Source organism: Sparus aurata, chromosome 14 (assembly GCF_900880675.1).
Source record: "Sparus aurata chromosome 14, fSpaAur1.1, whole genome shotgun sequence".
Lineage (NCBI taxonomy): Eukaryota > Metazoa > Chordata > Actinopteri > Spariformes > Sparidae > Sparus > Sparus aurata.
Window position 1 is genome coordinate 8,751,600 of NC_044200.1, and position 18,367 is coordinate 8,769,966.

At 42.6% G+C, this 18,367-nt stretch overlaps 1 protein-coding gene and 1 long non-coding RNA gene across 6 annotated transcripts in view; one reads left to right on the plus strand and one right to left on the minus strand.

The window, feature by feature from the left end:
* LOC115595105 (uncharacterized) overlaps nt 1–18,367 on the plus strand; it is a 105,804-nt gene that overhangs the window by 41,933 nt on the left and 45,504 nt on the right. The window lies entirely within an intron of this gene.
* LOC115595104 (chemokine-like protein TAFA-2) overlaps nt 1–18,367 on the minus strand; it is a 67,410-nt gene that overhangs the window by 3,554 nt on the left and 45,489 nt on the right. The window contains exons 1-4 of one of the 5 annotated variants that reach the window (XM_030439218.1): nt 15,077–15,183; nt 7,829–7,984; nt 2,254–2,378; nt 1,587–1,655 (exon numbers count right to left, since the gene is read on the minus strand). In XM_030439218.1, coding sequence (XP_030295078.1) covers nt 1,614–1,655; nt 2,254–2,378; nt 7,829–7,984; nt 15,077–15,104 — 351 coding nt within the window. In that variant the 5' untranslated portion in view covers nt 15,105–15,183 and the 3' untranslated portion in view covers nt 1,587–1,613. Of the gene's footprint in view, nt 1–1,586; nt 1,656–2,253; nt 2,379–7,828; nt 7,985–15,076; nt 15,184–18,367 lie in introns of those variants that run through there. The other 4 variants (XM_030439219.1, XM_030439215.1, XM_030439216.1 and 1 more) reach the window with 4 other exon arrangements.

The following is an 18,367-nucleotide window of genomic DNA, read 5'->3' on the forward strand; positions in this document are numbered from 1 at the left end:
TTTCATTGGGTAACTTGGATTAGGTTCCACTTTGAATCTGCTTCCAGATTGGCAAATGATCGCCGAATTTGTTCGGATATAGTTTAAAGAAAAGCTCATATCAAAGGTTTCTATCTCTTTATGCCGCTTTTAATTTGCGACAATCAATGACGGAAACGTTGCCGTGTGAGGTCTCTCACTCTCAGCCAGTGCCGACTGTTTTCTGTCGTGGTTTGTAATGACAAACAGAAATTGAGGTCCTACCAAACAAGCATACCGGCTCAAATAAAACTTTTCACTGATGGTTAATTTTTCTATTTGAAAGCCAGTGTCTGCGCTCTGTGCGACTGGACTGTGGGCTGTGGTTTTGAGGTTCAATAAGACAGACAGCGTTCTCACACCCAGAGCATCAAATACAGCAGCCAGGCCCGACGCTAGAGAGGTAGGTACAGCATCAGTTCTGATGGGTTGGAAGTGAGAACGTGACGTGATCTGATTTGAACTTGAAATGACTTCTTTGTAACATGTAATACCAATACTCCAAACATATCAAATGAATAATTCTGCATCAAGGTCTCTGGTGTTTGGATCAAGAGGTTCCCATTTGCAGTGCCTTTCCTAAATGCTGTCGTATGTGTCGTCCACCAATCATTGTCACGCAGTCAAACAACTCATGCACATTGGAAAACCAATGCGCTAATTTGTCCCTTAAGATCGGCAAGTGATCGAAAAAGTTGACGAAAGATTCAAGATATTGGTGAGAAATTGTTGACGCAACAGAGCCATTTTAAAGAAACTCTTCTCCCATGTAAACTCAGTGTTCTCCTGCAAATTCAAGAGTGAAACACACGCCTCTTCCCTGTCAGTCCAAATTAAATCGTGAGCTCCGGTATGCGCTGGATGAAGAGGGATTGACTAGTTTAAAAGAGCAGCACTTGCCATTGCTCTCTTTGTATCACTATTTCCTCTCATCCCTCTAGTATGAAGCAACGCAGACTTCCAGGGATTTATGTGTCGAAGTCCGACAAAGACAAAATCTTGCTGCCATTCGGGGGCTGTGAATCTACAGATTTTAACGCTGCGGTTGAACGTCTTTGCTAGCCGTGTTCCCCGCCAGTCACTAATAATTGTGTGAACCTGAATTCTCTGCGTTCCATGAATGCATTTATGATGATAGAGGACAGTATTGCCGGGGATTCCAGGTTCATGTTGAGCTGTTTTCCCCGATAGCTCAGCAGAGGTGAAGAAGAAAGCCTGACCTCCCGCCGCTCCATGCAGCCCCGCGGAAAGGTTTGAATCTTAAGAAACGTGTCTCTCTGGCTGAGTTCAAAGGTGTGTGAGATAAATCCACCGGGTGATGCTGATGCTTTGAACGGGGTTGTTGTTGTGTTCTCTGATCATACGTACGTCTCTCTATAGAGCTGTCGCACAACTGGGAAGACATGCTTGATGATTCCGTTCGTCTGTTTTAATGACAATGCGACGTGCCGCCGCACTACAGTAAATGAGACGCGTACATTGTTTTTGTACAGTGAGGCTGTAATAAGACTGTAATGCATTTTTTTGATTCACTGCACGAAAAAGTTATAAAATCTCTGATTTATTACCTGGACTTCGCTGTGAAGCATCTGACGTTACCAAAGCTGGTCTTTGTCCGCGGATATCTTCTCCGTCATCCATGTAAAAGAAGACAACAGGAGAACAATTATGTTTTTAACTTTCACACTCGAAGGTCTCATCAAGATCTGATCATTACCTCCGCACATTCCGGCTTGTCTCGGAGCCCCAAACCCACTAAAAGAAAATCTAATTATATATATAAATATCCCGTTTTGAGGTCCCGACAAGTCCCTGAATCAATAGCCCCAGGCTCCAGGCTCCCGGCTCCAGGCAGGTGTGGTGCGGGCAGTTTAAATAATTAAGCACATGGAGAGAGACAGAACTGAAGTCGGCGGGTCGTCATAACAATGTGAAGGATGCGGGCATCACGTTACAACGTTAAAAGCAGGTAATTGGAGTGAGTAATTGGCCAGTTTGGGTGCTCAAAGTGGCCTGAAAGTGCTAAGGAGACATGGCAGCCCATTGATTACAGGCCCCCAGGGGTCCGAGCACCGCCTGCAAACATGAGCTGTTTTTAAGGTGAAGGCGGGGCAGGCGACTGTAAGAGAAGCCACAGCACGATGACCTTCAACGGCCGAAGTGTGTAAGGTCAGATTCAACAGGTTTGAATATGGTATCATGAAAGAAACAAAGGTTTTTTTTCCTGAAACTTACCTTAGTGGTTTTGATCTTGTTCCCTGTAGCACAGCTCCAGCCCTTCAGATCAGGAAGAACTTTGCATTCCTCCCCGTCAAGGCACGGGTGCATCTGACACCACCACTTCTGCTCCACTATCGAGGCTGGTGAAGAGATTTAATGGTCGAAGAGAAAATAGTCCGAAAATGCATTTAATCAGAATGTTTATATGCCTTCAAGCCAGCCTTAAATGTTTCAACAAAAAACTTAAACAAAATATATTTGTTGAAGTCTATGGTCAAACATGAATAAAACATAATAATGCTAAAATAACAATAACAAACTAACCCAACAGGCAGACATGGTGATAACACGATATTGACGGAGGTGGTAAGTTTGTTTTAAAATTACATTGACAATGTTTTCTTCATATTTTGGTTGGGTTTAGGCACAAAAAACACCTGGACATGAACCCTGTTCTTCAGATTGGAAGTCCAGTGTATGACCCATCCAACCGAACCATCCAGCCGCTTTCAACTTTTCTTGCTTTTATATTACTGAGCGCTCAGTGAGGTGACACTAGACTGGTACCTGCAGTGTCAAACTTTGAGTATAGGGCCACTGACCAGGCTGACAAGTAGCTACGCTACATGAGCCTAAAACGAGGCGTGTCCTCAAACACTAATCAGAATCATCGCGGCTCTCGTCGGCTCGTGTCGCACATTTTGACAGCTGTCTCGCGTGAGTGATGTAAGACTTGTTTTCTGACTGGCAACACTCTTTTATTAGAAGTGTTTAATCACACAGGGTGTCGAGAGCCTCGTCATAAATATCCATGTGCTGAAGGTAGGAACAGGAGAGGGATGCGACTCCGGAGAAACCCTTCAGCTGCAGCCAGAACACCTCCTCGGATACATCCATAAAAGAGAACATTAAGCTCCTGGTACTCCATTGTACAAGACATCATTTAAATTTGGCATATTACAGAGGTCATTATCTACGTTCCACATTCCCCTCCACCCACATTAGTGTTCTTCTTAATGAAGAGGATGGTTATTATAATCCACGCATAACACGGGAGCCTCACTAGACTAAATAGCAGAGAATGGATACTTTATGACATGAGGGAATCAATCTGCACCACACAGCCGGGGTTATAGCATTGGCGCGGTGTAAAGCGTGCATCAGGTCAAGTGCAGGCAGATGGTGGTTGTGTACCAGCAGCTATTAAAAAGCCACAAAGGTTTCTCGTGAAATGAAATGGGAGTATTGATAACCAAACATACATAAAGTGTACGAGATACATTTCACTTAGCAGCTAATGGTGCTTTAAAAAACAGAGAGGCAGCTCGGACTGAGAACATCTGGGAGCAAAGAGACAGTTTATACTTTCATTGATTGGACTTTTTAATATTTTGGCTGTAAAATGGCTTCGCGTCTTTGCTTTGACCTTGGGCTCACATTCATGAACTCAAAAGAAGTGTTTACTCGCACATTTGTGAATTTAATTGGCGTGCCACTTGAGCCCACGCTGATATGTCATCTGTTTTGTATTCTGTTTAAAAAAAAAGAAACTGTTGAGAAACCGGAGCATCTATCTTTCAATCAAGTTAAAATTGCTTTAATTACAATCATGTGCCAGTGCTGGAGATTACAATGCGAGCGTCTTTGGCTCGGTGTCTTTGGAGCGCAGCCAAAGCACATTGTTCTGGCAAGAGTGCGACATTAGCTAGCTCAAACAGTACAGCAGATACTGAGACGTCATTTTGAAGTTAAGTGCAAAATTGGAAACCAAACCTCTGAGCTCTGTGTGACTGTCAATATGTGACTTTTTCAGAGTTTCTTCAGCAAATCCATGATTCGATTTTACAAAGAAATGGATGCTCAGCAGAAGTTTTCCATCTATATTTAAGCGTTTTGTGTCTTAACAGTTGGAATAGTTTGAACGTTGAGTTTGGAGTGGCTGTGTGTACTGTAGATTTTGGAGAATGTGGAGGGACAGCAATGACCTTCAAGGTCCAAGCCAAAAAAATAAGGGCACATTGTCATTTGGTAACAATTTGACATTTGTACAAATAAAGCAAACATCTTAAATGTGCTGGTATTGGTAGATCTCTTTTTATATATATATGGCCAGCCTAGCTGTTTCCCTGTGTTTCCAGTCTTTAAGTTATGCTAAGCTAAACAGCTTCTAGCAGTACAGCTTCATATTCACAATGGTATCATTCTTCTCACCTGAACTATCAAACTATCCCATAATGCATCTCTCTGATTTTTTTTCCCAGTTTCTATATTATACATAGTTGTGATAAACAGGATTTCCCTAAAAATACTTCAGTGTTGGGCTGTCACATTTCTCCCACTAAAATTTCTCCAAATGTCTTGCTGGCAAAATATCAGGTAATGAATGCATCTATTGTATAAAATAAAAACCCCATAAAACAAAATAGCAAAACCCACAGCCCCTGTGGTCTACATGCAAACAGATTAGCTTGCCAGTGGTTGTGCTAGCTTAGCTTCCCTTCCCACTTACATTATTAGTGTGTTTTATTTAGACTGTCTCATTACAGTTAATTTGGACCCTACGTGTCACGTAGAAGTGGAGCTTGATCTTTCTCACTCAGGTACGCTGCGTTCATGTCGAGCTGTTTATAATGCACTAAATCCAGTTATTTATTTAGCGCTGCAGTTAGCGTTGTCGTCACTTTAGCTAACCTTCTCTCTGTTTCGCGGTTAGCAATCCCCTCCCTCCTCTCTACGTCACCACACTCTAACAACTTTTTTTTTCTGCACTTGACCTGTAGCAAAAGCTGCGACCGGGAAGCTAGAATTGATAGCTTTCCCCGCTCCAGGATCCCGCTCCCGCCTCTTTATGGAGTTCTCTGTCCTGATTGGATAAAGTGGACAGGGATACCAGAACATGTATTTTCTCTTTTACTGCACGAGTGGGGGCAGGAGAGCCATTTATCACTCATTTCACTCACTTACAGCAGCTTTAATTAGCTTAGCTTCTAGCCTTTAGTGTTTTCGGTGTGTGAACAGGCTTCCAGTCCTGATAGACTTCTGGACAACACCTTCCACACATTATAGCTACATCATCTGACTTTAAAATAACCAGATGTGGCTAGATTTGTCGACATGTCAGAAATTTGTAATATCTTGTTTACCTAGAACATCAGGTTAAAACACATCCAAGGATCTTTGCGTGTAAACCAGGCGACTACAGTCCAGCGACACTGAAAGACGTTACATAGCATTGCTCACCAGTTTTCTCAGTAATGATACTTTTCTCATGATGTTTGTACTAAACAGCGACAGAAGACAAAAGTCACCCCGAACCAGACATCTTCTCTCCCAACTCCACTCATTAAAATTCTCCGTCTGCGGCCACCTCGCCGTATGACCCATTCAAAACCGTTCAAGTTTTCTCAGGTAGAGGTTCATTTATCTTCATATAAGTAGGAGATCATCTCACACAGAGCGGAGTTAAAGGTAATCCCCTGGTCGCAGAAGAAAGAATAATTAAAAGGTTAAGTGCTGATCATTTCCTTTTCTGAGATCACCCGCGGAGCTTTAAACTGAGGCCGCCGACTCACAGCTCTAATTTGCAGAAAATGTCAATACTAAAATGTCAAGGAATAGGTCAAACACGATTGGGTCCGCGGCTTAGCCAGAAACCAGCGCTTTTTTCAGGCCAGACGCGGAGCGGCCACTTCAGCCGAGTCTGGGCTCTCGCACATTAACATGCTAAGAGACTGTCAGGATCATTGACCGCACGGTCACTGATAGTGCAGCAGACAGCTTCGCATTCTGAACACCGAGGGCTCGGTTTTAATTGATGTACTGTAGAATTAGTGTTATCGTTAGTAGTTTTATATAGTTTTGAAGTAGATCTTTGGAGTTAGAAACGCAGTTGTCAAACAATCTTGGCTAGCGACATAATTTGGCAGTTTACTTAAACATTAATTCAGGTTCTTAGAAATCATGTGTATAATTGGGTTGATCTATAATGATGATATTTTTTTATATCATTATTAATGATTTGTCCGTTGCATAAATTTTGTTTCGTGAGTAGCATAAAGGGACTACGACTTGTATTTCATCGTACAACCCTGCGCTGTTGAATGATGACTAAACTGTATCAGACAGCAAGCTCGCATTCAGTTCATTGTATAGGCAAAACATTGCAAACATTTCGATGACGGTAAATAAAATATCTTTGGGTTTTGGATTCATGGTCCAAACGTGCGTTCTCCTCTGTCCACTCTAAGAGCTCTCAGTTCAGTCTGTCATTCCGCTCTTATGTTCGTCACCGGGAAGGCTTTTAAATGCCTCGTGAGAACGTCGCATGGCCTTCTTCGGCAGCAGGAAGAAAACAGGACCGTGTTCTGTTTATTCACAGAGCATTTTCAACAAACTACCAGAGTATCTAACATCTGTCTGTTTTAAATTCAGACTAAAACACACAGGTCTCAAGATTGTCACTGTACTGATGCTGAGACATTTAGGCTTTAAAATAAGGGAAACTGGAGAGGTCGGACAGGCTGATCCCGTTTGCCTGGTTTAAAGGGGCACTATGTAGTTTTCATCAGAGCAGAAATATCATCATCGCATGATTTTCATGACTGAAGAGACAAACTTCCCTCAGAGGACGACAAACGGGCTGTTTTACTGGTCTAAGTAGCCGGCTTTTCTCACCTCCAACATTGTTATGGGACCTTATTCTTCTCTGAGGATGGCTCGTTGTAATAATATCACAAAGTACTTACGTATATATACTATGTACTATATGCTCTAGTTTGATATTTTTTTAAACAATCGTGTTTGACAGCATTTGCCTGATGTTTAGCATTGACTCACTGTTTATGCAGCATTGTGTTAAATCTGTCTCTCCCTCGTCTTTGTCTCATATCGTCTCCCACGTTCCCGAGCTCTGCAGTCCACACAGGAAATGGGACGCTGCTCGTAGTTCTCTTGAGCCTGACCGTGTGTCAGGGATACATAAAGTCTTTGCACTGCACGTGGCTAATTACTGGAACATATACAGTCCACATCATTTTCGCAGCATCATGTTTCGTTCTTTGACTGAGAGTGAATGTGAATATATTTGAATATAATGCGACAGTTCTAGTGTGCTTTACCATGACTGCCCCTCCAGCACCTGTCAGAGCCTTTAAGCAATGTGACCGGTTAACACTTTAATCCTTCTGACCTTTTGTGGACCAAACAATAAAAAAATTATTAAAAATTAATTAAAAATGCCATTTGACATTTAAATGGCATAATCATGCACATGCAGTTATGACCAGTCCATTGAAAACAATGCATAAAAGATGATGTTTTCCATAATGCACTAGTAAAAATCACCTTTTTCCTTGTGAGGATTTGTTCATGTGTAATCCATCATGTAATTACCAGTATTGCCCAAAAACAACAACCCGTGACCATTCATTAATGACCTCGACGTGCTTGAGAACAAATTGCACACAGGTGAGTTGGTCTGCAACCTTAATCGGTGACCTCAGCGCTAATCCTCAAGATTTCTGGGGAAAGAGTATCAGCAAAAGAAAAAAAAAAAACAAGCTAGCCCATGAAATATTCAGCTGGATCGTACCATCTACGCATGACGGGGCGGCTCTGGTGGTGCCGGCCACTTGCCCGGGAAAGCAGGAGCACTTCACGGTTTGCGACCGCTCCTCGATTTTGTTCTTGTTGCAGCAGCGGTGCAGCGCCACCACTTCACAGGTGCCTGTCCGGACATGATGCGCTGCTGGAGAAAAAAATGACAGGAGAGATGGAATAATCAGAGAAAAAAAGGATTCAATCCAGTGGCGGTGCAGCGGTTATTACCCTCATCCACACGCCCACGCTGCCGGCCTTGGTTTGAGTCCCTGTAGAATATTTCTCTTGAGTCTCTGTAGCCTGCTCTGTATCCCTCTCATCAGAAAATTACCAGGGAGAGCAGACTACCAATTTCCTTTAAATAGGCCTTTTATTACTAAGGCTTCCATTTCCCCCTCTGCATATGCATATATTCTGTGTCATTTTGTTTGAGTGGCCTAAAGTTTTTTCAGGGGTGGATGCTGAGTCTTTTGTTTTTCAAATCTGACAGGTTTTCTGGTTACACATTTAAAGGGGTATTACACCGTTTATTTTCCGCTTCCATAAAGTCAGAAAGAGAAATGTTTTATTATATGAGCCAAAGAGCATCACTATCACATCCACAGTGAGCGTCTTCAAACTGATGTGAAATGTCTCTTTTCAGGTCGAGAAATAAGTCGTACTAAAAGGCTGCGACACTAATGTTCGACATCAATTGAGTGGTTATAGATCAAGCCTCGATGAACACTGGAAGAAGCATTTCCCACAATGCAACCCCAACCCCAATGCCCGATCGGCAAAGTATTTCAAATGCAGGTTTTTGACCACAATAGCAGAAACAACATGGAGCAATTGCCGAACTGTTTTGTTTCTATCATTTACATGTGAACACTCGAATATGTGTTAGCAGCTAGCCAGAAAAAGAACCAAAGAAAATTACTTCTACCGAGTGAACATGGATATAAACAACTATTCATTTAGAATATATAAATGATGTCATGATGCATGTTTTTAGGTAAAAAAGGTAAAAAATCATTTCAGCCTCTAGATCTGATAATGTCTGTTCACAATAACTTTCAGGTAGAAAACTACAGCATCGCGCACGAGCTTACGCACAACTTAATTGTCTTTTTTCATGATGTTATTTCAAAGTGTGTTCCTCTCGTCTTTCTAAAATGCGTGTTTGATCTTTTAATATCTGATTAATAACAACGCCTGTTCTAACATTGGAGATTTCCTTCACACCTGCAGCCACCTTCAGATGTGTGTATACGCGGCGGGACGCGGCCTTTGCAGTGGTTTCTCTTTGTTTTCATGTTCAACTATTCGACCTCTTTCTCTGCATTCAAATTGCAAGTGATGGACATGTTGTATGAGCTTCTTAGACTGCAGCATGTGTGCCTCTGCCCCCTCATCATTGGATGTCTGGTATAAAATGAAATAAACATAAAAGATTACTAAAAAGCTGTGAGGGGGACATTGCACCTGGCACTCCTGGTATTATTAGCCTGCTGAGTTACGGATAATGGATGGTACGTTATTCAGTGTTGGTATGTAAGAAGTTACTTTGAAAAGTAATGCTGCCCAACTGACCAGTAAACTGATCTTCTTGCGTAGAACTGTCGACGAGTCCCTTTTAAGGCCCTTCAGTACAAGCAGCAGATTAAAGACATGTCGATAATGTAGCCAATCAGGATCTGGCAATGGAAGACCATTTAGAGTATAACTGTATTTAACGACAAAAAGGTATTTTTTAGATGAGAGGTAAAAGATGGGCATGACTGGAACTGCTACCTCTCCAGACTTCCTCCTGCAGGCAGCCGTCCCTTAAAAAAATTCAGATGTGGGACGGGGGAAAGTGCAGCGCTGCGCTCTTTTGGAGCCAATTTTCAGATCACGCTCCATTGTCTGAATTATTTAGAGCCTGAGCTGCTCCATTCTCTTTTAATTGCATGTGACATTTTCTCGAGGTGTCCTTCTGCTGAGATACTCACAGCTGCTGCAGTAAACAGTAAATCTGAGACAACTGCGTGGAGCTGGTCCTATAACTGTCTGTACTGTAGCGGCTCGACTGAACCCAGTTAATTACGTCTTCAGTCGGGCCTGCTGTATGTCGGCGGACGGCGGCCTCTTCTCCAGCTGCTGCGGCTTCAGTGATGGAGTCGGCTGCTCTGCTGTGACTGAATGATATTAGATCTGACAGAGATGTTCAGCAACTGTTGACCATCGCAATACCTCCAGGGGTTTACCTGTTAGCTTTATATTTAGAACTTCGCGAAAAACACGACATTGAAATTAACTGGGAATCTCATATTCACCGCGAGCACACAGCAGGCTGGAAAAAAGACTTTTTATTTATTTTTTTTATTTTTTTTAAAAAGGCAGAAAGACAGACAGGAAATGAAAGTTCTATTTTGATCGCGCCCTCAACTTTTGATAGCATGTCTGCTCTCGCGCTCACACCCCCCTCCCCTGGCCTGTCCTCCCTCGTACATCAAAAATAATGCAGGTAGTCGGCCCGGAGTAGCGGGTTGCTTACTCATGCTCTGCCCCGGACGAGAAAAGATATGAAAGGCAAACACACAGCAAGCCGAGATGCTTCAGACGTGAGACGAGGGCTGCCAGTATCTCTCTGAAGGACACGGTTCACACTGAGAGGCTGCGGTTTGTCTGACTGGATTTGGAGTTCTTATTGGATGCCTACTCAGCTTCCCCCTGCCAGCAGATCCCGAGGAAAGCATTTCACGTGGAAGTCCGTCGGTCCAACCACAGTCCGGCTTTTTAAACCTGCTGCGGCTGTGGCGGAGAGGATCCCTCCGGACCTGGACGCGCTGCTGCTGCTGCTGCAGTCGTGCTGTCGTAGGTTTGTGTGTTTTGAAAGTTTTATAAGGCGCGCACGATGCCGTGAAATTCTAACAGCGGGATTCAGAGGCATCCTGGTGGCCTGGTGGTTAAGAAATGAACCATATGGCTGCGACATCCCCGCTCTGATTCCGGCTGATGGGGCCCCTTTGCTTTCCGTCTCTCTCTGCACATGTTTCCTGTCTGCGTCTCCACCGACACCGCCGAGAGGAGAAAAAAAAAGGCAGAACACCACAAATGAATGAAATAAAATGATCTGTGCATGAAAAATCAGAGAAGCAGAGAGATGCGCAACTGGAGAGTGTCAGTTAGTGGAAGGTAAAGTGGGACGTTGACACACAGTTTCATTGTGACAGCGAGGTTTGGACACTTTTTAAAAAAAGAATCTTGCCTTTTTAAAGGATAAGTTCACCCAAAAATGGTCGACTAACCACCCGATGGAAAGTTTCACATTCCACAAAAATGTACTCTGTAATATCCTTGAGATGGTCTCGGTTTTGTATTCGCCTAAAGGATTCTTTAAGTCGCGTTCAGAAAAGTGGCTCTATGGATCACAGCGCTGGTTCAGCAGTTGGTCGGTCAGTCCTTCCCTTCTCTCATCTAACAGCTCAGTCGGCAGAATATTATGTTGGAATTATAATTTTCTGTATCTGTACCTCACACAAATCATATCAGCCTTCTTATAACAGTTCAAGTCCTATTCAGATTACATGTATGTGAGCTGAATTTCAGATACAGGTGTTGGAGGCGGGGTTTCAACATTTGTAGCAGTCATACCAGTGAATCTTTTGACCGAGACGTCGGTGTCTAAAGCGACATTCCTAATAAATCCGTGTGCCGATCACGAACTGTTCAGGACGCGATCCTATAATAAATAAAAAGATAAGTAAAATAATTTCATGGTGGCACATCTGCAATCAGCGCAGACACTCTCCCTGATTAACGGGTAACGAGCCGTTAGAAACCACTGTACTGTGTCCTTTAAGAAGTGTGTGACAGGAGGGATCCCTCGGTAATGAGCCCTAAATCACCAGTGTACGAAACACCTCCTCTTCATCCCGTCTACACCAGGTAGTCATTATTCATAACACGTGGCCAATTTGCAGTCTTATAATAACCCGCCGCTAATGCTAATAATTTTCTCCGTGGGCTCTCTGTGACACCGAGGGAGCATAAATACACATCAGAAACATTAATGTGTTGCAAAAACTGCCGCACTTTATCCAAAATCAAACACCGTCCTCGTCTAAACGAAACTTTTTTTGAACCGACCGGCAAATAATCTTTCATCTGTTGATAAAGTCGTTCTAGTCGACGTCAAATATTCTACGATCTCGTCTCATGTTTGCAGTTTTCTGAGATTGTCTTTGTCTGAAAGTTCTCTGCCCACCCAGCAGCCTGGTTTTATCTGCTATTCTCCAAACCACATTTTAGATTGGGGATGATATGACTTTTTTCTCCCCCTCTTAAGTATCTCTGAAGAACAAATTATTTTAAACGACATCCAATGGCTTTTCAAGAGGAAAAGATTTCACTTCAGTTAGTAAAAATAAAACCTGGGGGTAGGAGCTTGGGTCGTTTTGTATTCTATATCGTTTTCTGTTTCGGATTTTTAAGATTTTCAGGATAATATTTGACAATAAGAAAACAAAAAAAATTGTGTGATGACTCCAGGAAACACTGCTCCTGTCCCCTAATGGATTATTTTCTTTTGTTGTTATCTAATTGTACAGTTTTAGAGCAAAAAGGAAAAAAGGGGGATTTGCATTTAAAGAGAACGTAATGGAGCATCTCCAGGTAAGAAACAAAAGCCCTCGGGCACGTTGCATTGTTTTTGCCTGCAGGTATAAGGGGGAAAAAAATCCTGTACAGTTGAGAGGTACTTCTAGAAAATAACAAGGGAGAAAAAGTAAAATAACAATGTCTCTTTTAATTATGTTCCATGCTGTTAAGCGCTTTGAATCACACACAGAGCCCGAGTAAGAGACGAGTCTTCACACAAGACAGTTTGCCATCAGAGGGTGTAGAAACAGTGTCTGCAGTCAGAGGGAAGACCTATCAGACCAGCATATGACCACAACAGGCCAACAGACGTAAAGACTGCATATAGACAGAGGGAGCGGAAGGTGTTTTTCACACTCCCGTCACTTCTCACGAGGAGGGCAAATTCCCCCCTACACCCAGCGAGCAAGAGCATCAATCATGGCGCCGAAAAAAGAAAACCCCGTCTGGAAAGCACATCGCTGCTTGTTCACGGCTAATCAACAGTATAATACAGCGCCGCAAAACAGAGACGAGGCCGAATTAGCCGGATGCTTTTTTTTTTTTTTAAAAAGACAAAGTGATTGAAATCAAGAAGTAAAGTTAATTATGTTATGAACACACTGCTGTGAGTGCAATGGAAACATCCAATATAACACATTATTGCTGCAAACCATCTCAGACAACTTATCTAAAACACAGACACTCTTTAAAGTTTTGCTTTGAACCCTCTGTGAGCTCATTTTAAACCTCATCCATAAACATTTAAGCTGCCTTTACACAGCTGATTACCATCATCATGTTCTGTTCTGTCTGCATTAAAACAGACAATTATAAAGAATGACTTTGTTAAATCGGCTGTTTGTTGACAGGGTGTAGATCAATAACAATGACTCAATGATGTATTTGATAAATAAACAAATGAACAATAACAATAATTTGTGATGTTATGTAAAAAAAAGTACATTCAAACTGTACTAAAGTGCAGCTCTTAGGAACATGTTCTTACTAGAGTATTTCTACTCTACTTCACTTTGAAGCAAGTACTGTACCAACACTACTATGCAAAGTAATAAGTAACTACAGTTATTAAATACAGATTACATGCTGCATCAGAGCCAGAGTGGGCCACTTTTTTATCAGCGATCGATTTTAAAACAAAAACCAAAAAAAAAACATTATGCTGATTCTGATAATCAGAAAATGCTGAATATCACATCCATTAATTGACTGGACCAGTAATCAATCAACCTATAGTGTGCATACGTGTACAATTGAACTTTGACTTTGGGGTTCCACGACCGTTTTGTTCGCACATGCACCCAAAAGGTCAAGAGAGACCACACTTTATCATTGGTCTCACTGGTGCACCCGACATTGAGCCTTTTTTACAACACCGCATATAATACGAGATATTATAAACCATGAAGAACTGAGGCATCACTCCGACAAGAAAAGACATTTTGGATTTATTGTCGGGAATATAAACTTCTTCAACTACATCCTTCTCTTTTACCTATCCTGTGCTTTTATTTTGAAGTGTGTGAAGTGAATTTTTTTTTTTTTTTTTTACTTCTGTCATTTCTGTTCCTGGCACCGTTCTGTCAAATAGTCAAGATGTTAACACAAGAAGAATATTGCCCCATTACTGTGACTATGACTGAGACTGACGTGCATACTTTCTGCTGCCACTTGACTGTAAAGTCACCGCTGTAAGATTAGTCTTCTTTTGGGTTGCACAGAAACCTTTCCGGGCCCACTTCGCTTAAAGCAAAGAGCTCAACGCTGCGTAGTTTGACACACAGATCAAGGTTACTTACGGATACGACACTGAGAATCTTTTAAATCAGAGGTAGCAGCACAACAATCACAAAGAAGGAGGCTTGGATGTGTGAACATTTCTCAGTTGTGCTGCGTTACAGTGATGGTGGCTTACTGCAGTAAGACACATGCAGGCAGAAACCTTCAACGCTCTGCTTTTTCTTCACATTACCAACTCTGTTCAAGTGTTCGGCCGTTGCCAAATTAAAGTTGGTACAAGTGTTTTAAATTCAGTGGTAGGGAGTACTGAGTGACTGGCATTTCCGCATGATGCTACTTTATACCTCAACTCTACATTTCAAATTAGCATCTGTAAAGCTCACCAGTTTACACGTTGTACCTGATTTGTTTCATTCGTTCCAAAAATACAGCCCATCCTCATCAGAAAAGCAACCAAATAGGTCAACCGTGAAAGCAGCTAATCGTGACCCATTTCTACATTTCTTGCAGCGACATCTGGTGGCCGTGGTAATTATTACAGCAGCAAAGGAGGAAGTCAGGTGAGGTTGTTTAGTAGCAAGAAAGTCACGTTCTAGTCCAATGTGTAAGCAAAAGTCAAAGGTTGGTTATTTTGATTTAGCAACATACTTAATAGTTGTCAGATACGTAACATGACTTAAGTTACCAACAGTATTTGTAGCTGAAATTAGATAATTACTGCAACCCGAACCACAATGTTTCCCAAAGCCTAACCAAACAATGCGCCGGTACATATACATATATATATATACATACATACATACATACATACATACATACATACATACATACATACATACATACATACATACATACATACATACATACATACATATACCTTTGGGAGTCACTGGATATTGATCCATTTCAGTCGTTCAGGTATGAGGATGTGTTGGTAAGAACGAAACATCGCTGTGAGGTTGCCAGGCAACCAGCAGAGACTTCAGAAAGCTACTGGTCCTGAATAGTTGTGTACATAACCTCTTGTTAAACCACAAAATGTTGAGCTATTAAGGCCAATTAAATCTGGGTCAACCCCTGAGAACTAACACTTGATGCTGACTATCAGACAGTGTCATGTGTTTGCCTCTTAGTGAACCCTCTGAACCGAAGGTGCTTTCAGCGGGGAGTGCGGGGCCGGTTCTCACCGTGCACTACTGAAATCACTCTGCTCGAGAAGCTTTTATACGTGGGTCTCGGGAGACGGAGAGGAAACTGCAAATGATGCACACTTTGAATCATTCACGAGGCTGTTGTGAATGATAATGTAATCGTGGCGTTGCTCCATACCGCGTCTCGCGTATGGAGAAACGATCTCTGACGGTGAGCTCACTGACTGTGATTCCCTCTAAACTATGAGCTGTACAACTGTTATGTTAATAATAACCGACAGAATTCCCACTTAAACTATTTGTTACTTTGTTCGGCAGAGTGTCAGATGAGGAAACGCTTTAGTCACAGTTACAAATCAGATTCAGCGAGCCAGACTCGATGCGACTGTAAACACTGAGCGTGTGGATTGATCGTAACGTTTAACATGGGGATCCTGTCGTGTCTGCGACTGTTACTTGCTGTTCTCTCAGGGGTGCAAGCTGTGTTATTCTGTCTTGGCAAGATGCTTCTTATGCATCATATAAGTCATTTTTATTACAAAGTGCGGAAAGCGGAAGGTGCAGAGCAAGCAGGAATCCTTGATATAGAAGTCAGACATCGAGGTCGTACGTCGGTGCGGCATTTACAATTGTTAGGAAAACACCTGTGAACTGAAAACTTCGCCGACATCACCTGAGTGCCTAAAAATACTGATGATGAGCCGTCAAACACATTTCATTCAACTCAGGTTCGAGTTTCCCCCTCGGCAACCTGTGTGCTTCGCTTCTTGTTAAGTGGTTTTCCGTTGTAGACACTGAAACTCGAGGCTGTAATGCGTCTGCGGGGATCGCACAGGCACAACTTGAAGGTCAGAAGTTAAGTGTGAAGGCTCTGTGTCCACAGAATTGAGGCGTTCGAAAGTCAGGTGGAGGTGTTTCCCTGCTGTGTAACTGACGATTTAACGTCTCATTCTCTCCCTCAGTTTTAGCATGAATGATCATATGTGAATTATGTGCTAATGTGCCTTCTTCACCGAGGATTAACGCTTTACACATCAGTCAGAAATAGTATCTCTACTGTGGCTGCACCAGTGACTTGACTCCTTTTCCTCACCGAACTGGAATATTCCATGCTTGTTTCTTTACGCCTCTATTAGCAGGTGAAGTATGTAGACAGCCGAGTTGATCTTTGCCTATCATTTGGAAGTACATATTGATTGCACAGTTCAAATTGCAGAAGAAAAAGGACATCATCTGTGTATAGACTGGTACCCTTAAGGTCTCGCTTTCACTGTGCCATTTGGCCCACCAACGGGGGTTGGTTTTTTCACGAAAAAAATTAAGGTCGAATTACAGGACGATGGAAAAGCCTACAAGATGAGACATTTTTGTCCTCGGTCACTGTCCCGTGGAAATCTTTATCTCTGTCTTTGTTTAAAGCGCCTGTTCATGAGATATAAGTACTGATGCTTTGGGATTGTCGGAGTCGATCTCCTTCCGAAAGCGTCAGTATTTAACAAGTTGGGAATGAGACTCGAAAATCAACTATCTTACTAACTAGCGTGCGATCATGGGAGTTGTTGTCCTCTTTGTTGAACAACCACTACTTCCTTCCTCACCCCACTCATGTCTCATCTGGTGTTTCCTGTGTTTCCCAAAAAACGTTTAATTAAGGATATGAACCAATCGTCGGGCAACCAAATGTACACCTTTACCATTCAAAATCATGTATTTCTTGGCATTTGAACATTGTAGGAAACATTTGGAATAATCAAGCACACAACTCAACAAAGTAACCCACCTCTCTCCTGCCCCCGCTCATGCAGTATAAGAGAAAATACATTTTCCGGTATCCCTGCCCGCTTTATCCAATCAGGACAGAGACCTCCATAAAGAGGCGGTGCCGTCTGCTCGGGAACGCACAGGAAAAAATGCTTTAAGAAAAGAAAGGAGTTTTGCAGTTAAAATCCCCCTCCCTCCTCTCCACGTCGCCACGCTTGCAAAACGGACGGGAAGTTAGCTGAAACGGCGACAACGCTTAAACAGCAGCTTGAATGGAGCTTTGAACTTCCTAATTTGGAAGGTAGCAAAGTTTTAACAGTTTGACTTCCACTGAATACCAATGTATTGTGTCATTAACTATTGTGACTATTGCATTAATAGTCAGAAGGCTAAAAAAACAACATGAAAGGAAGGACAATTTGAATTGGGAGGAGGGCATGTACAAAAACACAGGACGGCAGCTAACTCAAAGGATGGGTACCAATAGATGCTAATGACAATAAATCAGATGTCCCCACAACCTGTGAGCCTGATTCCTGTCTGACTCCTCACTCTGCTCTGCCTGCCTTCTGCTCAATAAAGGACAGGCCTAGAGTTAAACAAAATGACCGCCTTCGCTTTTAAAGTTTGTGCTGTAAACGCGCACATTCTTAAAAGGGTAGACTCCACTTTGCAGTATCAGTGTCTGACAAGAGAGCGCAAAGGCAAACCCTCTTTCTCCACATACCAGGGAGGAAAATGAACTGAATGTATCACTGAATGGAGAAAGGCGCGTTTGATGCCGTAAATATGATCCCGTCTTTTCTGACACAAACCGGATGTATCTCGAAGTGAAAGCTCGTATGTGCATTGGCAAATCAACTCGCCCGCTCACTGAAATGAACTGAATATGCCCTGCTTGTCACAGAGTGTGCTCGGCCCTCGTCCTCTTCTCGTGTTCTCTGAGAAGAAATACATTTTTCTCTGTTTTTTCCCGACGTGCTTCTCTGTTCATTTCATCCCTTGAATGATAACAGGTTTACAGCAACAGAAATAACACCCAGGGGAAATTAGGGGGCTGTGGTGGCTATCAGAGAGAAACTGAATGCATGCGAGATTATTCTGATCCACTTCCTGCTGAAATGATGAGCGCCTTGAGTGTGGATCGCTGCCAATCAAAGCCGCGCACATCAAAGCGCCGCGCTAATTGGTGGACAAAGAGAGGAGAGGTATGCGTGATCTCCATCATGCTCACAAATGGACATCCTGTCCAGCAG